Raw genomic sequence first — 21725 nt, 5'->3', positions numbered from 1 at the left:
CACCGAGTACAGCGGCACAATCACTGCCCTAGTCCTGCTGGTCATACTGTTCTTGATACAAGCCAGGATACTGTTGGCCTTTTTGCCCACCTGGGCACACTTCTGGCTCATATTCAACTGCTGTTAACTAACAACCCATCGCCACCAACACCACTACCATCTTTTTCCACCGCTTAGCTTTCCAGCCATTCTTCCCCAAGCCTGTAGCATTGCCTGGGGTTGTTGTGACCCAAGTGCAGGACCTGGCACTTGGCCTTGTTGAACCTCATACAATTGGCCTCGGCCCATCTCAGTCCCCTTGTCCAGAAAAGGAGCTGTCAGAAGTGGGATTCGAACCCACGCCTCCAGGGGAGACTGCAACCTGAATGCAGCGCCTTAGACCGCTCGGCCATCCTGACCTGCTACTGCCTTATCAAATGCTATTGATGGAAATAAACCATGAATGTAACTGCTCATAAATCTCTTCTCCTCTGAGAATAGCTCCTGCCACTGGAGTTCTCACTGCTGCCAGCTTGGGGCTTTTGATTCCTCCTCCAAATGCATGTTTGTGCCCTATGTACGCTACTAACCCTTCTTAACATTTCTTCCGAGAGAGCAGAACCACCTCAATTTAAGGGTTTAACTTGTACAGGCAAAGAAAAGCTGCCCCACTTTAGCAATATTCCTCAGTCAACAAAGACTATGATGCCAGTTGCTAATCTCAGCCATAGTTATTGAACCATTTTTTCCTTTAGAAACACACAATTATGGAATTCTTTGTAGATATATTGTATGCACTAACTTAATTTGAGCTGTATAATCTCATAATGGACATCAATGAATAGAGGATTAGTTAAAACCTATTAATAAAGAGATATAACAGGCCCTCCAATATTTTCTTTCAAAAGGCACAGTAAGCTTCAAGTTCTGCTTCTAGAGCCAAGCCTAAAAACCCAGCCTGTGTAGTGAGCATCACAGTAGGGGTGAGAGGGAGAAATTACTGCCTTTAAATTGTAGATTAGAAGTAAATCTACCTTGCACGTCTGACTGTAGTTTTCATTTTCCAGGAACTGCTTTATCTTAACATTCCCCTCCTTTGAGGTCCCGAGATCCCCTTAGGGGGTGGTGTCTGAATCATGTCCCAAGACCAGAGTGCTTTTGTGCAGAAATCTGGGCTCTGTGAGAGTGCGAGGACTGTGATGGCGTGGGGCTGAGCTGGAGCTAGAACTGTGCACCACCAGCAAGGGAATAGCAGGGCAACCTCCATTCTGCACGTTAGCTGTGAATTGGTATTGCTACTTGCAGCAGAGCAAGGATACCCAAGTGTGCAAAATATCCAAACGTTATCTGTTCTAAGGTGGAACAGACAGAAAAAAAAAAAAAAAGATACTTCTTTTATGCATGTGTGAACATACATTTACGTGTTTAAACTTTAAGAAGAATAAAAGCTTAAAGTTGTTCACATTGTGACTTCTTCCTCATGGTCTGATTCATTGCATTTGAAGTTGATAGAAACTTTCTCCTGCCAACAGTGGAGGCTGGATTGGAGTTCAGGTGAGCTGTATTTAAAAATTTATTTCGACACACATTGGAAAATTGTTTGGAAAATGTGGACTGAGAACAGAGAGGTAGCTAGAAAGGGAGGTTAGCTGAACATCATCTTTGTGCTACTGGGAGTAATTTAGCTGCCTGGCTTTTAAAAGTTAGCTGAGAAGAGAATGACACATCCTAAGAACTATTCAGCAGCTTTTTCTAAATATATTGCTATCAAGAAAAGAAGAAAAAGAAAAAAAAAAAAAGGCCACAGAGTATTTTATACAGTTGACATTCATGTTCCTTCCCAATATTGAAGGAGTGGCTTCTGATGTCCCCAGGGTCCTTCACACCTCTTATAACTCTAACATCATTCTAAACACAGGGAATTCTTTGGGAAGATCACATAATGCTGCTGAGAAAACTGTCTGCCCTGTCCAGCCAGCACTGACCGCATCTAGGAGGTTCCTCCCAGCCTTGAAGAGACAGCCCAGCACCTGCAGACAGCAGACCCCAACCCATATCTCACAGCACAGTGACATTCTGCCCCAAACCTCAGAGTTACCCACCACAGAGATGCCCAGGGTAGCTCCAGCCACCCCTTCCCCTTGTATCCATAGAAGAGAGGGAACAAGACATTGATAAAGTGACAAGGAGAAGGAAGGCGGCTCCTCCAGCAGTCTGCCATTTATTTCATGGGTGGCTTAGTAGATCACTAGCAATTTACTGCCTGAACAGCAAACTATCCCAAGACTGTTTATGCAGAGTTACAAATTTCCTTTTCAGAACACAGAGGGGTAATGGACAATGTCACCAAAAAGTAAAAAAAATAGCAACCCACCCCTTCCCCAAAACAAAACTGAAAACATGAGATGGGTGGGACATAGGACTACCATGGTAGTCCTCTGCCATATATTGTCTGTGGCTTCCTTAGATGAAAAATTTCAAGGCTGTTTTCCAGGACACCCAAATTTATTTTTAGTGTCACTTTCAGTTTCAAAGTTACAATAAATAATTACAATCCTGAAAAAGGCATAAGCATGCCAAGATTGCACCAAGATTGCACCATTATTATTATTATTGCTTTCATGTTACAATAGGTCATAGAGAGACAGAAGGCAGGAGCCTTAAAAACATCCTCCATCAGGTCAGAGCAGATGGAGTGTGCTGTTTCTTGGGGTCCCGTGGTAGAATCTGCATTGTGACAGAAGCAGCTCTGTGTAGCACAGAGAAGTGCTGGCTGGACCACAGCAGTACTTAGGAAATGCTGGCAGAGCTGAGGGGCGATAGTTGTCACTTTATTCTGTGCACTTAACTCCTATTAGTACTAATAGAGCTGCACACAAACAGTGAGAGCAGATCATGGCCTGCAGCTATTTACGTATTTCTGCCTCATGTCTTGTATTTTATGGCATTGTTCAGTGGTGTCACCTATAAGCTTGCAGTCATTGTGTTTCTATGTTGACATATGTGGGAATGTGTGTGTGAAATTTCTAGAGGCAAAAAGGAGGCACACATTTTAAACTGAAGTGTATTCTTCAACAAGGGAAGGGAAGGGAATTTCCTTAAGTAAACATTCTGCAGCACAACCCCCCCACTCCAAGTCTTCGTGTGGCCCCAAAAACTGCTTTTTGTAGGCTGCTGGTGCCCTCACCATCTTGTGTGAGACTTGTTTATTTGTATTGCAATGGCACTTAGAGCTTCCCGAGGAGTGAGGTCCATTGTGTTATGTGCTGGGCACACAGCTGAATAGGAACGAGCATGGCTTTCTGTGTGAGTGCTCTAGAGAGAGAATAGATCATTAAGGTCACTTGTTTTCCTTACAGAGGCCAACACAGGATTGATTCCTACATTATATTCTATCTGTGTATGTATTTTTCCTTCCCACTTTCAAACAGTCAAGGTGCCAAGATATCACTCACTTCCCTTAGGACTCTTCTGTTGCCCAGATGTCTTGTTCAGACAAAGTTACACCTGAGTTTTTTAAGCCCACTTTTAAAAAATGTCATTCTATTATTTCCAGACGGGGAATATTCATGCAGAGAAGGAAGCTTGTCACAGAGGGAAAGGGGAAGGAAACCTCGGCCCCTGCCAGAGCAAAGAAAAGATTGGAGGAGGCAGCCTGAGTCAACCATAAGAAGGGTCCCACCAGCTCTTTCTACCTCTACCCACTTCTAGACACTCCTGGCCATGTTTGAGACAGCACCATTGAATCCATTCAGCACTACAGCATTGTATCTATTCAGAGAAATGCACTTCAACAGGGCAACCACCCTTAAAAACAGCCCCATTGTTTCTCCTAAAAGCCTCATTGAAATCTGCGTATGTAACTGGCTGCTGTCTGTGAGTTAGCTATACTTGCACATTACTAATTTGAAAGTGAATGCTCCTTGGAGGGTTATTTTACTTCAAATACAGCTTCATGACAAAATGTTCCTCCTTTCTTCAACAATATCATGGAAATTCTTTCCTTTAGAAAGATGATCAATATTGCTTTGTGAACCAGGATCTGATAGGAATTTGTGTTAAGAACATCAGATCGTGGTTTAACGAATCACACTGTTCTGTGTCTCTGTGCATGTTTACTGAGAAGCACTTTTACCTGGCTTGCCCACCAGAGAGAGACACAATCACTTGCACGAGCACACATACAGACACTCACCTCAAAACAATCCTCTTGCATGCTGCCAGTAAAATAGTAAATGCAGTTGCACAGGACAGAGTTGCTTCTCGGGGATAAGGAGGAGTTATTCTCCATAATACATTTTTTGCTATCAAGGTGTCTTGCAGGAGCAGATTTGAAGACTTAACAACGCGAGCACAGGCTGAGAGTGCTGGCAGAGCCAGCAGCCAGACCCTGTGACGCCTGTTCCTCCAGATGATGTTGCAAAGCAAAGCAAGATGAAAGGATATGATAGATCTGTTCATGTCTGTACTTGGAAATCCATCAAACTATAGAAAGGCATTATTAGACACTGTAAATGAAACCCAGCAAGTACACCTATTGTCTAAATATCTGCAGCAGTGTGCCAGGCTTCACCCTTTTTCAAGCCCTGTCTTGATGATCAGCAACTTATAATTAGCTGGCTTGGACCTTTGTCGAAGTAGGTGCTTCTTTCAAGATACAGCTGTAGTCTGGGGTTTTACCTGTTGCCTGACCATCAGTGCACTCACCTCCCAGTGATCATAGAATGGTTTGGGCTGGAAGGGACCTTCAAAGGTCATCAAGTCCAACCCCCATGCCATGAGCAGGGACATCTTCACCCAGATCAGGTTGCTCAGAGGCCCATCCAACCTGGCCTTAAATGTTGCCAGGGATGGGGCATCCACCACCTCTCTGGACAACATGTTCCAGTGTTTCGCCACCCTCACAGTAAAATAATTCTTCCTTCTATCTAGTCTGAATCTACCCTCTTTTAGTTTCCATTACCCCCTCTCTTATCGCTACAGGTCTTACTAAAAAGTCTGGCCCCATCTTTCTTATAAGCCCCCCTTAAGATCATGTATGTTTGCATCACTGTTTCATATGGCTTCTGGTTCTATGAGTTTGTTCTGCTGAGTTATTTGTGTGTAGCACTGAGGTGCATGCTAAGACCGGCTTCCCAGGTGTGTTAGGAAAGACACATTCAGCCCTCAGAGAGGGAAAAAAATTTCATCTCCACTTTCAAATGAGGGGTTAAACAAAACTGTGGCAAATTTGACTGCTTCACAGGATGTATTAATGGAGTTGATGCCATGTGGATGGCAGAAACTGTACATATTGGCCAGTTGCTTGATACTGTCACTCTAAAGACCCCAAGAATTAGACCAATTTCACACTAGAAGAGGTGCCTGTTTCTCACATTTTCTTTCACAGTTGGAGTCCTGGTCACTTGTTGATCTTCTGTCCTCATAAAATCTTTCCAGTTCATTTAAAAGTTGGCTCTCTTGTGCATTTCTTAAATTCTTTTAGAAGCTCAAGGTTTGAAATGCTCCCTTACTTCTGAGACCGAAAGGGCAAAACTGGAAACTGAGCACCTTGACCCCAAAGGCCTTATGCTGCCAAATACAGTCAGCAAGAATTTGTGGTAAATGGGGCTGTGGGATCATGTTCCAGTATAAAGTACTAGCTAAATGGTAATTTGTACTCTAGGGCTTCTAAATCTTATGCTTTCCCTTCAGCTTTCTCCAATACATCTCTCCAGTACAAGCTAGAAGTTCTCCACTCTCCACATAAATTTTACTCTCCACATAAATAATGGATGGCCAAATAAGGCTGGTAAGTCATTTCCTTCCAGTCAAGAATATCACTTATTTCTATATAATTTTAGAAAAGACTCTTCTTTGCTAGTTTGTTTGCAGGATAACCCATGAAGAAATGATGCTGCCTGTGCCACTCTCTCTTTCCCTCTCTCAAAGCATACAGTGTAAAGGTATGCATGGAGCTGTACATTTATTACATAGCAACATAAAATGAGTTGTATTATATTAGCTGGTTATTGTCTAGTGAGCATTCTAGTTTAGATAGCACCCAATGTTTCATCTGAACTTTAATTAGTCACTGATCTTTCCTTGTCACTGCACTTTTTTCTGTGTTACCTGTATATCCACACCAATTAGATAAGGAGTATGGGCTGATTCAGAGATTCTTCTTAGCAGGAGCACACATACATAAAAATGTAGTCACATATTACACTTATTGGAAGCTCTCAAACAGGTGAACTCCGTAAACCTTTTTTTCACTGATATAGTCCCATGGGATTCAACAAGAGTGTCTTATAGTGGTGGTGTATCAACTTGCACTTAGGGGTGTATCTGCTCTCTAGGCTGTGAAACCAAATGAAAAAGTAGAAAATTGTAATTTATCTTCATTTTAATACAAACTAGCATTACAGTTCAGTAAAGGACTTGAACTTCTGACTGTAGAGTTTTCAGCATTTACTATATGCTCAAGGATTGAAAAGCTGTTTATTATTGTTATTCATATTAAAGCAATGTTTACTGACTGGCCTAATTATGCAAAAGCAGAGCAGGAGAGAGTTTCTACCTGCAAGTCTTACAGTATAAGCTAAATAATAGTAGGAGCAGAATGGAAAGGGAAAGCAAGGGGACAAAGTACTAGGACTGGAGCTGCCTGATTACCAGCAAAGGTCTGCATATTCTGGCCTCACTCAGTCTGTTACCATGCAATACTTCCTAGCCGAATATTCCCAGACAAACAACTATAGATCTAAAAAGAGCAGTGAATTCTTCTAATTAAGGATCCTGTTCACCCATAGGTCTTAAAAGTCTCTTTTAAGCGATGTAAAGCTTGCTCCTCTTGACTGTGATAGGACAAAACTGTGTATATTTGGGTTACCTGGAGGTTAGGAAACATGGGAGTATGGCTAGAGTAGCAGTGTTGGATTGAGCTGGCTACTCTGCCTGATGAAGATGTGCAGCACAGTGACAGAAAGGTATTACAGCAACAGAGTCTTTCAGCTGAAATAATTTGTCTTTGCTAAATTCTCTTCCATGATTGAAGAGATTCATGACATGCTGTCTCATCCCTGACCTCTGATTCCAGTTTTATCAAGAACTACTTTACCATTATAGAAGTGCTTTGGGATGCGTTCAAATAATTTCTGCAAAAGTCCTTACGCTGACGCCGATTCCCACATGGTGTAAGCTCACTCCTGCCAGACCACGCTCCTGGACCACAGACCCATGACGGATTTTTTTAGGGCTCCCGCATCCTCACAACGTGTTTCCCGGTACCAGCAGCCCCGAGACCCCCTCGGTCCCGGGCCGGGGCCTCGCGGCAGGGCCGCCGCTGTCCGCGGTGCTGAGCGGCCCCGGCCCGGCGGCCGGCAGGGCAAGTTCCCAAAAACCTTCCCCGGCTCCAGACACGGAGCTTCCCAGACGGACCTGTCCTGTAGAAGCGGTTTCTCTCTGTGAGAAGGTGGCAGGTTTGTGGCAGCACCAGTGCCCGGCAAAGCTGATAGGGAAGGGGTACGTAGTCAGCTCTTGGTCGTGGCTACACAAAACTCTTAGTTGTGTTACTGGTGCTCAGGGCACTCTTGCAGAAAAAGGTGATCGTCTTTGTCTAAAATTGTTAAAAAGGTGATTGTCTTTGTCTGAAATCGTTATGTCTTGGGGCCTCACTGGTTCTGAGAGGTTGTATTGTGTCTTTACACTAAGATTCATGTGTCTGTCCAACAATAATGTACAGAAACTTACCTAGAACTTTAGAAAATTCATCTTACCTATTGATAACAAGACAGAGATAAAGCTCAAACCTTAGATTTCATAATAACTATATCCAGATGGATGTGAGGTTTGGCTCATGAAGAAGTTTTGAGACAGTAATACCATCCCATCACAGAAACAGTACTCACTGCCCCCAGAGTCCACAAAGGGTAAATACATACTCAAAACTCCTATTAGCAGGAAGAGATTTCTAGAGACATATTCTGAATAGCAGGATTTGGGCATCTTCCATCAAAGCAAAAATATTTCTTCTTTACTTGTTTTTGGAAACAGATCTATAATAAATACTGTAGCCATTGTGTTTCATCTTTTCCCCGTTAATCCAGCCTTCAAATAACATTTACATATTTATTCTCAGCACTGAACATACTTATTAGAAATTCAAGATGTGCCACAGAAAAGTTTCTACTGCCTGATTACATGGCCTGTTGTTTTTTGTGGTTTTTTGTTTGTTGGTTTGGGTTTTGGGTGGGTTGGGTTTTTGGTTTTTGGAGTTTTTTTGGTGTGTTTTTGGGGGTTTGTTTTGGTTTGTTTTTATGTATGCATCTTCGATCTTGCTTCTGTGAAAGTCTGTGCACACAGTACAATGCATTTTACTGCAGGAGCTTTGCCACTAAGTCTGACTACCACAGTCCTGGATAGAAACTTCAGGAGTTCAAGCTGGAAATGAAAGACAGACATACTTGAACTGGAAATACAACTTATATGGCTGACGCTTTCCCTCTTTGATAGATAAATTCAATGCTTAAAAGTTTAAATCAATTCCTCTGATTTTTTCCCCACTTGGGTCTTCTAATGAAAGAGAAAGTTATTCTGAACACAAATGGCCTATACTAAGACTGAGGGCAGTAAGTATCTATGGAGATCATGTTATCACAAAACACTATTTAAACTCTTTGTGACAAGGGATCTGATTTCATCAAGTCAATAGGAGAGTTGGCAAGTGGGAGAGAAGCAAACAGACAAAGTTTCTTATGATCTTGGACTGAATAAAAAGCAACTAATTGATGTATCTCACACTGTTTTCTCTAGGACCATATTAGAACTATACCAATGGAAGAAAGTACTAAATACGCATGCAAACATGTTTAAGTGGGAGTAAATATCAGTTCTCTTCGTAAATAATGACAGTAAGAATATCTAAGGTGACACAATGCACCAAGAAATAATAAGCATAATCCCTTTCGTTAAAAATGTTTCACTCCATGGGGCCAGTAATCCAAAACTGTTTCCATACGACTCTGTTGTTTTAACAGCTGTGGCCATGGTATAAAGTTTCACATTTGGAGCTTGAGCACAATTAAAGTCCCCTCAACACCTGATGAAGTTGGTTCTTATTTACTAATTCATCTCAGTAATCAGTTGATCTTGAAGATGTTCGCAATGCTGTGTCCAGAGTAGTATAGAGATTATCTTGGAGTGTGCACTCAGGATGCCTTGAATTGCCTATTTATCCCTCCTTAGTTCTTTATGGCAGCACTTTATTCTCCTGCCTACTTATGACTTCCATTTAGGATTTGTTTTCTGAAATTGTTTAGAAGCCTCAAAGAGCTTAAGACCATCCAGCGGCAGGCACAGCTTAGGGGTTTAAGTTAAAGAGACCAGGCAGGAAAAGAGGAAAAGGAAGAAATATCAGGGCTAACGAAAGGAAATGACTGCAAACAGTAAATTTGAATTGGTTACAGTGGCTGTTAAATTTTTGGTCACAATTCTGCCTCACTTTCTTTGATGCAAGAGTATATACTGATACCTCCTTCTACATAGCTTTAGATGGGTACCAGTATCACCAATTCAGAGGAAGAACAACAAGAAAGTCACTGATTAATGATGAACAATTATCTTAGGATCAGACAGAAATTCTGGTAGAAACAAGACCTGGTCTTCTGTTCCTAATTTCAGGCTGGGGCCTAAGCCATGAGGACATCCTTCCATACTTCTGTACACTGTTTTGTCCTTCACTTGATTGTCTCTCTGAAAACATTTTTATAGCCAGGGTGAGGACTTCTTTCATTTGACCTTTCACGTGGTTATCTTCAATTTTTTCCCAGGCGTGGTCTTAGTAACTTTGTCTCTCTCTGTGCTCTGGCTGACTTCCTTCCCAATGTCTAGCCTAAATCCCTGAAGCCACAGCTCCTGACTTGCCAATTTGATCCTTGCCAACATGAGTTTCTTTCTACTCCCTATCTTCTCTCCACACTAAGATCAGAAAAACAAAATTGGGGAAAGGAATTTAAAAGGACAATAACTCCTTGAGGTTTCCCTTGCAAAATTTTCTCTGGATTGATCCTTATGCAGCCAGACTAATAGAAAGAAAAATAAAATCACTGAATATGACAGGGATACCCACCTTAGAAACAATCTAAATTCCTGTTAGCATGAATTTTCTTTTATTTTTGGAACAGAGTTGAAAAATCGGTTTGTCTTTGGTTTTCCATCAGTCCCACAATGTGATGTGCTGCTGAGGTTTTTACCGGCTAGATGTACCTTGTAACGTGACAAACTTTGTGGACCAGCCTTGTGTGGATTGCACTGTGTTATCTGTCCTCTGCTGCGCCTGATTTCTTGACTGATGCTTTCAGCTGAAATATAGAAAACATATTTCATCCACCCAGGCTGTGGCAACACAGCAGATGTGGCCTGTGAGTCGGTCTTCTTGTGTTGGCCACAGCACCATGTGTCAGGTAAAGGTTTGTATTCTGGGCGAATCCTTACTGGTGTGATGTTTTCATCATTGCTCACAGCAGGGGCATCAAACAGAAGAATGGGCTGCAGATAGCTGAAGAGAAAAAGGCTCTGGGAATTTATTACTTTGTTTTTTTTCACAGGAAGAATAAGAAAGAAAAGGCAGCACCTCTTGGCAAACAGTTACATTAAGTGCAGTTTGCAAGAACTGTGCATGAAAAGAAGTTGAAAGGATTTTGATTGTTCATGTAGAAAGGAGACGAAGAAAAGGTAAGCTGGTAAAAGAGAATTTAAAAGGTAGTGGCTGCAGAAGGTAGCATGGGAACATCTTTTCTGCTGCTTCTAATGACAGAACTTGGGAATATTCATGTTAACAAAAAGTGGAAAATGAATATGCAAAATGTAACAATTTTTGTTTTATATATGACTAATTGTGGAACTCACTCTACTAGAAATGTTTAAGACAACACTCAATTTAGAATCAGTCGCTCACACATGTATGAAGAATTGCATTAACAATAACAATTATGTATAGAAAGATAACAAACACCGCCCTTCAGTTTCTCAGTAATTATCAGAAGCAGCAAGGTGAGGAGTAAACTGCTTATTAGCGAGTTCTTACGTCTGAGTCAGAAACATTTCATTTCAGCTTTTGCCAGCTGGCACTCTGGACTGTGGATAGAGTCCGGGGTCACAGTTTATATTACGGCTGCTACACAGACAGCATCACATCGATGGATTTCACTTCAGCTTCCCTGGTAATTTTGTTAAACACTTGCCAGTGACTGTGACTTGATTCTGTTTGAGAGTTATTCTTTCAAAGTGTTTTTCTTCTCTCTGAAGAAATAAAATACTCTGAAGTTAATCAAGGACCTTGTGTGCTTTTTTATGTGTCACAAGGTCACATATCTTGGGCTGATGACAGGGTTGCAAATGGAGACAAAGTGGTCAGAGGCTGCACTAATCCCTGGCATGAGGGGTATGGAGAAGCAGCAAATAAAGCAGGACCTACGTTAAGTGGATGGGCAAATGCTTTTGAAAGAATCCTCTAAATAGACTAATTCCTCTTTTCCCTACACGGACCTGGCTAACATTGTTTTGTGTTCACCCTGGATGCTCGGGAGCTGATCCTGAGAGTTTTGCCTTTCTGAGAGCCACGGGACCCAGCACTCTGTCCATGTACCTGTGGAAATATTCCTTGGGTTCAGCTGAACAAACTGAAATAACCCGTGCTGCCCTCAGTCTTTGTTATTGCTTGCTCACCCTAAGTCCTACGTGCAGATGCTGCCAAAGGAAAGTTTGAAGAAGTCTGCCTGACACAAATACTTTCATTTTTGTCAAAAAATCATGCTGGAGATATGTTCATATTTTGTTTATTTGCTTTCCTACTAAATATTCGTATCCCTCACACTCACACATGCTGCTTCTGAATGAGCCAAATTTGAGCTCAGATGCCACAGTGATGGGCACAAATAATGATACCGCATGAAATGCAACAAAATATTTCGGTAGCAAGTAGCTTCAGGAGGGTGGATTGTGTTCATTGCCCTGGCAGAATGAAATTCAGCATTTCAATGAAAACAAGCAAGCAGTGTCTCTGGGCAGCACACAGCTTCAGAACAGCATTGGTGTAGTGAGAACAACAAAACAAAACAAAACAAAAACCTATTATTTATATGAAATTTTTTTATTTAGTCTCACTGTATATATGGATGTGCATATATCTGATTTTTAACTTGTCCTACACAGCAGCACAGCTACAGGTGGCATTCCCTCCCCTTTTTACAAAATCAGATGGTTTAGTTTTTTCTCCTGCTAAAAGGAGGCGATTAGGCACCCAGAAACCTCATGCATTCCAGATGCTGGAAGTTTCAAAGCAAATAATAAATTGCCTCCCTCCCTGTTGCAGTCCAAGGTTTTGACCCGTGTCACAAGCAGGGACTGAAATAGGACTGTGATAACCCTGCATGGGAGGCAGGAGGCAAAAGCCTCGGCATTTGCTTTACTCCCAGATGCAGCCCCTGGTACAGCAGTGGGACAGGTGGAATTTGAATGGTGCAGAAAAGAAAAAAAAAAAAAAGAATTCTTGAAGTATTTATTTTATCTGAATGGTTAGATAAGACACTTTCGCATCTCAGAGCACATCCTTATTTGGAAATATTCAGAAATAATTAATAATAATAGGAACAAAACTGTCTAACGCTTCTACTGAGGATGGTTGCAAAGCTGTAAAATAATATTTTGTGCTTAAGTGTGGGCAATTTATCTTGATGCTGGTTTAAATTGCCTTAGGTGAGGAGCAAAGAGCTTATATTGACCATGGATCCAGCCCTGGGACTACAGGTCAGGCCAGTGACCAGGGAAAAAGAGCGTCATAGTGCACGGGCAGGAACCCCTCTACTGTCTCCAGTTAAAAAAAAATAGAATAGCAGAGAAATCCTCTTTTCAGTTGAAGGCACCTTAGACAGCTCTGGCAGGACACATTCATCCTCATGTTCCCCATGGGTCACAGTGCAGCAACAGATTTGGTCACTGAAGTGGCCCCATCTCAGCAACACAGAGGTCCCTGTGGGACAGGGCAAATTCATCGGGCAGGACAACCCCACGCAGGGCAGGACAGCCAGGGCAAGGTTTGGGTGATGGTGATTGCCTCTTTGGCAAAGGCAACCCAGGCCAGGTCTCCTCTCTTTGTCCAGGGCTGCGGGTGATGCTGCGCAGTCCATGGAGGCAAGGCAGAAACCTGAAAACGACCCTCTCGCCGCGGGTCTCCCTGGCAGATCTGTTTTGCCACACTCAGCTCTTTTCTCTTTAACGCAGCTTCCTATCCCGCTTGAAGTTTTCTCTGTCTCGACAAAGAGTTTCAATGTCACCTTTTCAAATATCATCTGCGATCCCCCCTTTTACCGGGGTTGCCCTTCCCCAGATCATTTCTACACACTTAAGGAAAAAAAGAAAAAGAAAAAAAAAAAAAAGAAAAATAAAAAGAATCACCATCACCACCACAGTCTTCCCTTTTAATCTCGAGCTGTGCGTCTGCCCTGTCTGGGACAGGCTCACGGCACAGCCCAGCGGACACTGCACCGGGGACCGGTGGCCGTGGGGAAGCCGCGGGGCAGGCAGGTGCCTCGGTGCCGCAGGCTGCTCGGCCTGGGGAGCCGCAGTTTGACGCCTCGCTGGGGCCCTGGAAGAGCCATGGCCAGGCCGGGGGGGGGGCTCGTGGAAAACCTGGGTTCTGCCCAGAAAAGGAGTCTTGGGGCTGGGCTGCCAAACAGGACGGAAGCAAGAGCTATTTAGAAAATTCTTAAAAATATACATATTTATGCGTGCACGCGCATATATATACACTCATATATAGGTATGTGTTTTTATATATGCATATATAGATCCATAAATATATGCACACATGTATGCGCATCCCTTACGTGCCTGCAAGGCCCGACAGCCGCCCCAGGCAGGGGAAGAGAAGAGCGAACCCCGCGCCGGGGGCCGGCGGTGGCAGCCGGGCAGTCCCGGCACCCGGCTGGTGTCCCCACGGGGACCTCACCCGCCGCCCCGGCCACGGGTATGGGCACGGCCACGGGCCGGGGATCGGACCCGCGGGGCCGGAGACTGTTCCAAGGGGTGGGTCGGAGCCGGAGGGGGGAACCAGGAATGCCCCAGACTACCCCAGGAAGAAGAAACCCCACTCCACGAAATGGACTCCGCAATCCCTCGCTTCACAATTAAAAATAAAATAAAATTAAAATAAAATCAAATATCGCGAGGGTTATGTAGGGATGGGATTTTTTTATGGCAGTGTACGTATTAGATGAAGGTAATTTGGGTGCTATGAATATAAGACGAAAATACACCTAATTCCATCATCATATAGATATAATATATTTCACTCTCACCACATAAATACAAAACATCCAAATATCCAAAACATTCAGAACAAAAGTTAGTAGCAAGGGCTCAGCGCTCGATTCATCCATTATCTTTTCCAACTAGTTGCCTAGAAACTTCAAACGTAAATAATTTACAATAAAATTACTATTTTCTTTCGGTCCAGATCCTTCTGTCCAGTTCTGGTCTATAATTAATTCTATACACTACAGCAACCATTCCACTTTTTGTAATTTTTTTTTTTTGGTTACAATTTGGTGGCACGTATTTATACAATTTGTAAACGCCATGTGTTAAAGTTTAAAGAAAAAAAAAGAAACTTAAAACCAAAGTAAAGAAATATTTCTTCTTTTCGTTTTTCCAAAGAACTAACTACATACAGTACCCCTTTTCTTGCAAATTCAAGTACCGAAATTCAACAGGAAATATTCGATCCGGAATACTAGAGAATGAAATACATAGATTTCTGGAGAAAATAGCAGTAAGAATTCTGAAGGGAAAAAAAAAAAAGATTGTTACATAGATGTATTTTAAAGTACAAAAATAACAACAAAGGATATGCTTTTTATATTTTACGTTTGTTTTAAAAGAAGCGTGAGCGATGTACGAGGGGTTATTTTAGGAGGAAGGAAGGGTAAAGATTTTTTCTTTAATCAGGTGCATACGGAAATTATTTGGAAAAATGAAATACGAAAAAAAAAAAAAAAAAAAGGAAAAAAATTACCATCGCAACAGATCTGGATGCAAATCGAGTCGCGACTTCCATTATTTATCTGCATATTTGCTTTTGCAGATAAAGTCCGCAGGACTGGCCCGTGGGAATGAAAAAAAAAAAAAAGAAAGAAAGAAAAAAAGGGGGCGTTATGTTATCTCGAAGGGAGAGACAGTTTTATTCAAAATCTCTGCAGCCACTGGTTTCTGTCTCCCCGCTTCGTGGGTGTATTGTCAAGGCAGTCCGTTCCGGCCCTTCCCACGTTCAAGATTTATCGTGGAAAAGAAAAGTTGCTGGACATTTTCCTGGCTGGTATTAAGGGCAAACGGCAAGGACTTTACCCGGGGACTGTAGTGCAGTGAGTGTGAGTGAAACGGGAACCACAGGTGGAGCCCCCAAACCTCTGTGCTTAGGAGTCACTGAAGTCGGGGGAGGGAAAAAATAAAAAGAAAGAAAAAAAAAGGGGGGGGGGCATCACCTGGTGGCTCCATCTTCCCCTCTCTGAAATCCTCCCTCGCTTGGCATTGGCTACAGACGAGCCTAAAGAGCCCGGCCAAACCGCACCCTGTCCGCTCTCCCTCTCCGTCCCTTTCCTAACGGTGTCAAAGCAAACGAACAGACAGACATCCCCCCCCGAAAGGACCGACGGATCCCCGGGTCGGCGGGGCAGGGAGAGCCGCGGGGGCTGCCCCGCTTTCGCCGGGCTCCGGAGAAGGTCCCCCGGCAGCCGCCTCACCTCGCCCCGAGAGCACCGGGGCCCCGCTCCGCCCCGGTCCCCGCTCCGCCCCGGCCCGCGGAGGGAACCGCGCCGCGGGGCTGGGAGGCGGCGGCGAGGGAGGGGGCTGCCGGCAGGCCGCCGCGCCGCCCGTCCCATAAATACCGCCACAAATAGAGACTATAAATATAAATACGGGGAAGTTACTTAGAGTCAGTCCAGTGCTTTTTTCTCAGCGCTTTCTTTATTGTTGGTCCGGGAGTAGGGCTCGAAGGCGGACGAGCTCAGGTAGCGGGCCGACAGTTCCTGCAAGTTGCCCGCCAGCGAGCCGGCCACGGCCAGGGGCGCGGAGGAGAGCCGCCCGGCCACCGAGCCCAGCAGCGCGGGCACCGGCAGCCCGAACAGCCCGTGCCCGGCGGTGGCCGCTCCGTGTAGCGCTGCCGGAGGGGGGGGCCCCGCCGCGCTGCTGGCGGCCGGGGGGTGCGGGGAGCCCCCGGCGGGAGCCGCCGCCGCCGCCGCGCTGCCGCTGCTCGCTGCCAGGCCGGGGCCGCGCAGCGCCGAACCCAGGGCTCCGGTAGCGCAGGGCGGCAGGAGGCCGGGCAGCCCCGGTGGGGAGAGCAGCCGGCCTTGCTCCAGCAGCCGCAGGACGCTGCAGGTGGCGGCGGTCTCGGATACCACCGACCGCAGCTCCGAGTCCTTGCCCTGGTCCTTTTTCTGCTTGGTGCGCCGGTTCTGGAACCAGACCTTGACCTGCAGGCCGGGGAGAGAGGCAGGGTCAGCGGCGCGGGGAGGGAAAGGAAGGGCGACCCCCGCCAAGGTTGCCCCGGGACCCCGGCACGGCTCCGCTGGTACAGGGGGAAAGGCTGCGGGGGAGGGCGGGAGGCGTCCGGCCCAGTACTTGCTAACGGGGAGCATTTAAAAACGCACAAAGCGACAGGCGCTCCCTGCAACCTGGCTGCTCCCGTTTGGGGTGGGCCCCAGGGGAACAGAGGGGAATCCGTGAGCCCTTATCGCACTACATCTTTAACGTGACTTAACTTTTTCGTCCTTTACTGTACGCCAGTAGTTCTCTGGGAGCTGGATCCAGCCCTTTCCCCAGCGCTTTTTTCCTCTCAGCCGGCGCCCCGGCGCGCCCACGGGCCGGACTGCGGCCCCCAGGACCGTGCATGGCGGCGACAGCCGCCCCGCTCGCAGGGACCTCGCACCGCTGCCACCGCCGCTGGGGCCGCTCAGGTCCAGCTGCCTTCCCTGGGTGTAACCACAGCTTTGCACTTCTTCCCAATCTCCAGGCCTGGACAATTTCTTTCCCCTCACCACCCATTTTAAACAATATATAATTTTAAAAAGGAATCCTGGAAGCCCCTCCAAAAAATAACAAAAAAAAAAAAAAAAAAAAAAAGGAAAACATACCCCCAACTAAAACAATAAGAAAACCGTGGTGGTTTCTGTAACCTTCGAGCTATTGAACTTGTCATTTCTATCCGGCATGGGAAAGAAAAAAGCTAATTAGCTTGTCAGGGGAATTTATTGTTGTATGATATTTTGCGGAAATATGAAACCGGCTTTCAGAAGTTTGGTCTTTTTAGATGCCTTCCCGCACTCTCGTATAGTTTTAACCGGCCTGACCGCCTCCTGGCCACAGCCACTCTGCTCTGCAGAATGGAAGTGAGATTGTCCCCCTCGGAAATACAAGGACTCAAAATTAAGGCCCAAACTTGAGTCTTCTCCCCGGATATCTTGTACCCAGGAAAGAGCACTCGGACCGAAAGTCTCTAACCCAGCAGCCCCCAACGGAAGGTGCCAACCTCTCCACCCGGGGTTTTAGCAGCTATTTTCTGCTTGCTGCTGGCTGGGAGCGGCTCGGCCTCTCTCCCTTCTCCCGGCTGCCGCAGCACACCTCCGCGCCCGGGGGACACCCGACACCGGTACAGCGGAGCGGGGGGCACCGAGCCCCGACGGAGCCAGGGCGGCTCCCCACGGGTCAGCCGTAGTGGGAAGCTGTGCCACGGCCTGGGGAGGGGTTTGGCTTCGTGGCCCAAGATCCCGCGGACCCCTCCGGCCGGGCCTTCTCGCCGTGTGCGGACCCACGGGGCCACAGGAGAGCCCACGAGGGTGTGTGTCCCCACACGCAGGGACGAGTGGCCCCCTCCAGGGCTCCCCCTTCCTTGACTGCACGTAGTTAATAGAGATCCCCTTGCCGGGACGCCTCAGCCACGCACTCCTCAGCTCCATCCCGTACCTCCCCCATGACCGGACACGAGTGGGCGGCCTTTGCCTCTCCAGCGGGCCCGCGACTCTGCCCGACAGCAACCGGGGGACCCGGTGCGCAGCGGAGACGTCCGGGCCGGAACGGGGGGGTCCCACGGAGGGAACCGGAGCCGGCGCGGCGCAGGGCAGGGGAATGGGGGGTAGCCGGGGCTCCCGGTCCCGCTGGGGCTACCTGAGTCTCGGAGAGATTGAGCTGGCGGGCGAGCTCGGTGCGCTCCCGCCCCACGACGTACTGGCAGCGCTGGAACTCCATCTCCAGGCGGTAGAGCTGCTCGGCCGTGAAGGAGGTGCGGGTCCGCTTGGGACGGTCCAGATCAAGCCCCTTAGGCAGAATAATCTCTCTGATTGAACCTTTGGCATCTGGCAAAGAAAGGCGCAGTCAGTTTTACACCCAGACAACCCTCCATACTTTTTTTTTTTCTAATTTTTTTTTTTAATATTTTTCCGAGGGAAAGCGCCGCCGCCAGAGCCCTCAAGACCGAGACCCGAGTCAGACTGAAGCAGGATCCCTGAGACTGCGGCACTGCACCTGGCCACTGCACCCAAGGAAGGAGAAAAAAAAACAACAACAGAGAAGGAAGGAGAGGGCGGTGAGGGCCCAGGGCTCTAGAAATAATCCCCTCAGCCCATTTAAAAATTGGCTTGAATATATTGCACTGATAATACGACACTGCGGCATTACCCACGGCCCCTCTGGGAGGCTGGGGAGAGATCCTCCAGGCCGGGCTTTGTGCTTCGAGTGCAGGGCTACTCTTTGTTCCCCCTGGGCTCCGGATTAGGGCTTCCTGGAAGCCAACACACACACCCAGCCGCCCCCCAAAATATAAAACCTCTATTTTTTTTTCAGAACAAGTTTCCAAGAGCGTTCAGGGGATGGGCAGCGCTGCCCCCGAGCTGGCTGCCTGCCCACCGCGAATCTGGGGACACCTCCAGCCCACCCAGCATCCCGGAGAAAGCATCGCCGCTACTGCTGCCTTGGAGTTTTGGCAAACAGGAGAAGAAGGAGGGGGGGGGGAGACCAAAACGAGGTACCAAGTAGCTCGCAGAAACCTCACTTTTCTCGTAGCCCCCACCGAAAGAAAGCGGGACAAATCTTATTAACACGACTGTCAAGATAGAGCCAGATTCATGTTACATTAAAGCCTTCCCAACTTTGCTTTCCGAAATTTTATCTCCTCGGTACGTTTTAAACCGGAGACAATCACATCATTTTAATCTGACCCCTCTCTGGGTCAATCGGTCGCGCAAGGATTAATTATTGTTTACAAGGCCTGCTTCACACTAATTTTGTTCCGATGCTTTCCTCATTCTCCTCCTCCAAAACGCACCTTAATAAAACTGAAATTTCTTCAGTTTGGTATTTTTTGTGTGTGTGTGTGTATTGTCTTTTTTGGAGGGGGGGGCGGGGGGGTCGGGAAGCAGGAGTAGAATGATTTAATCCGTTTAGCCTGGGAGGGAGACGAGGGCTGAGAAAAATAAAGCGTAAACTATCAGAAGAAAATAATTTAAAAGCCCTTTGTCATTCCCCCGTTGTTTTTAAGGATGATGGTTATTTTAAAATAGCCGTTTCTACTGGGATGCCGGGCGCGGGGAGAGGGGGGACAGCCGGAGCCCCTGCCCTCTGGAGAAGACCTTCTTGGCCATTCCGACAGCCGGGCGGGAACCGCGGCCCCGCGCCATTGTACGCGGGAGGGATGCGCGGGCGCGGGAGGAGCGCGCCCGGCCGGAGGGGCAGAGCGGCGGCCCCGCCAAGGGCGCGCTGGTCCCGGCGGGGTCCCCGAGGGGATGGGCACCCCGGGAAAGCTGCAAAGCCGCACAAAACCGCGGGGCCGGCCTGGTGAGGGGCAAAGCCAGGGAGAAACCACCGCGGCTCAACTTTCCCCCGAGCCGCTGGCGGAAACACAGCGGAATAAAGCCGGGGTGGCGAGGGGGCTGCAGGGCACAGCCCGGCCGGGATGTGGGATCTCTCCTCCGGAGCCATACGAAGGTCTTTCCACCCAAAGACGGACGGGTCATAGGCAAAGCAACAAAACCAACAAATCTCCCGGGCGTGAAGACAGCTCACCTTCCCCCACCCTCGAGAAATACCTCAAACTCATACCTCTAACTAGGATCCTCCTGCAATAGTCCGGATCAGCCGAACTAGATTTACTTTTATTACAATCTTCCGTAGCTGCAGAGGCAGAAAAAGTTCCTTGTTGATCCTTCAAAAAAGAAGTAGAAATATTTCCTTCAGACCCTTTGCTTTCTTTGCCCTCTTTATGTCCGTTCTTCGAGACCCTGTTAGCTTCAGTCTCTGAACTGCATCTAACGTCCATTTTGTCTTGTTTCCCAAACATGTAGTGCAATAAAAACAAAAGAAAAGAAAAAAGCCACCCAAAAATATAGAAGAGTAGTAGTAGAAGAAGAAGACGAAGTCTATGCTGGATATTGCACGGCTTAGGGTCAGATCGGTGGGGATCTGTAAAGCACCTTGAGTAAGGAAGGTCGGGTTTTATCCCACTGGAAAAGCAGCGGCTTCCTCAGTCCCAGCGTCCTTAATGTGACGGTCCAGCTTCCCAGAGCGCCCAGTGATCAGGTACTCAACAATACAACTCTAAAATGATTTAATGTCTGCCTTATTACGGAGACATGTAGTTGTTAGACACACAGAGGGACGCGCACTCGCTGTTTCAATTGATTACGGGTAATTTTGCAGCCTCCACATTTAGGTTACCTCATGAATACACTAAATTGTTTGGATAATATATCAGATCGTAATGGATGGTTTGTGTGCTTGTCCCCAATCAAGTAGAGTTTAGCCAGTGAATAAACTGAAATGATTGGTCTTGCTTTCAGGAAACACACAATCAAAAGACTGAGACTTCCAGAAAAAAAAAAAAAAAAAAAAAAAAAAAAAAGGAGAGGAAAAAAAGGGGGGTAGAGGGAAAAGAAAAAAAAAAAAAAAACTTTTGACAAGATTCACCCTGAATTGTTAGCACCATTAGCAGCCATTATTAACTTTCTTCAGTATGCCTTTGACCTCCCGATTATATAGTGGCTTTCTCCAAAGCACGCCAAATAAATCTCAATAAAGCTGCTAGGAAGGGCTGGAAAAATGCAGTTGTAGGGGGGTGGGAAAAAAAAAAGCCCCCTGAATTCTAAACAAACAAACAGATCCCCAGCACGCTCACACACGGAAAGTTCTTCTTTCAAGCAGATCTCTCCAAGGAAGCAGGTTATCTTGGCCAGCAGAAATCCTCCTTAACACATCTCCCCACAGACAGCCATCTTAAACTCCTACCTCTCCTTATTTCAGTCCCGATACTTGCTTTTTGTGCTTCTCCCTCTGTGTGTGTGTGTGTGCGTGCATGTGTGTGTGCTAATTCTGCACCTTCGCAAACACTGAACCTATTCGCAGAGCCTGCTCATTGAAAAAAAAAAAAAAAGCAAAAAAAAGCCAGCTTTGTGTGCAGTGGATCCAGGAAGGGGGAGAAAGGGAGAGGGGGAGAAAGAGGGAGAGAGAGAGGGAGGGAGCAAGAGAGGGAGGGGAGAGAGAGATAGCCCGTGAAAAATCTCAACTGCGTGATCCACTAAAGGAGAAAAAAGTTTTACTCTAGCTATTTCATTGTCTCTGCTACAATATCTTTGAGAACCGCAACAGCCAGTAATCCAATAAGACCATTGATTAGGCTACAATGATTCAATTCAAGCAAATGGCCTTGTGCAAAGAGCATGCTCCAG

General features: G+C 46.4%; 1 protein-coding gene, 1 long non-coding RNA gene and 1 other non-coding gene across 3 annotated transcripts; 1 reads left to right on the top strand and 2 right to left on the bottom strand.

Annotated features, from left to right (window-relative positions):
- Positions 1-315: 315 nt before the first annotated feature.
- On the bottom strand, positions 316-398 carry TRNAL-CAG (transfer RNA leucine (anticodon CAG)). Its single transcript has one exon. It is a non-coding gene; the product is annotated as a tRNA-Leu (tRNA).
- Positions 399-14277: 13879 nt separating this feature from the next.
- VAX1 (ventral anterior homeobox 1) lies at positions 14278-21725 on the bottom strand. The gene is made up of 4 exons (XM_065066902.1): positions 21286-21725; positions 20104-20598; positions 18175-18362; positions 14278-16484 (listed from the first exon to the last, which is right to left on the bottom strand). Exons 2-4 carry the CDS (start codon positions 20339-20341, stop codon positions 15948-15950), a joined length of 963 nt encoding a protein of 320 aa, XP_064922974.1. The 5' UTR covers positions 20342-20598; positions 21286-21725; the 3' UTR covers positions 14278-15947.
- Positions 18355-19362, top strand: LOC110363114 (uncharacterized). The gene is made up of 2 exons (XR_002421004.2): positions 18355-18592; positions 18850-19362. It is a non-coding gene; the product is annotated as an uncharacterized LOC110363114 (long non-coding RNA).

This window comes from Columba livia, chromosome 6 (assembly GCF_036013475.1).
Source record: "Columba livia isolate bColLiv1 breed racing homer chromosome 6, bColLiv1.pat.W.v2, whole genome shotgun sequence".
Classification (NCBI taxonomy): Eukaryota; Metazoa; Chordata; class Aves; order Columbiformes; family Columbidae; genus Columba; species Columba livia.
Note: the sequence above shows the minus strand (reverse complement) of the source record. Positions and strands in the feature narration are given on the sequence as shown.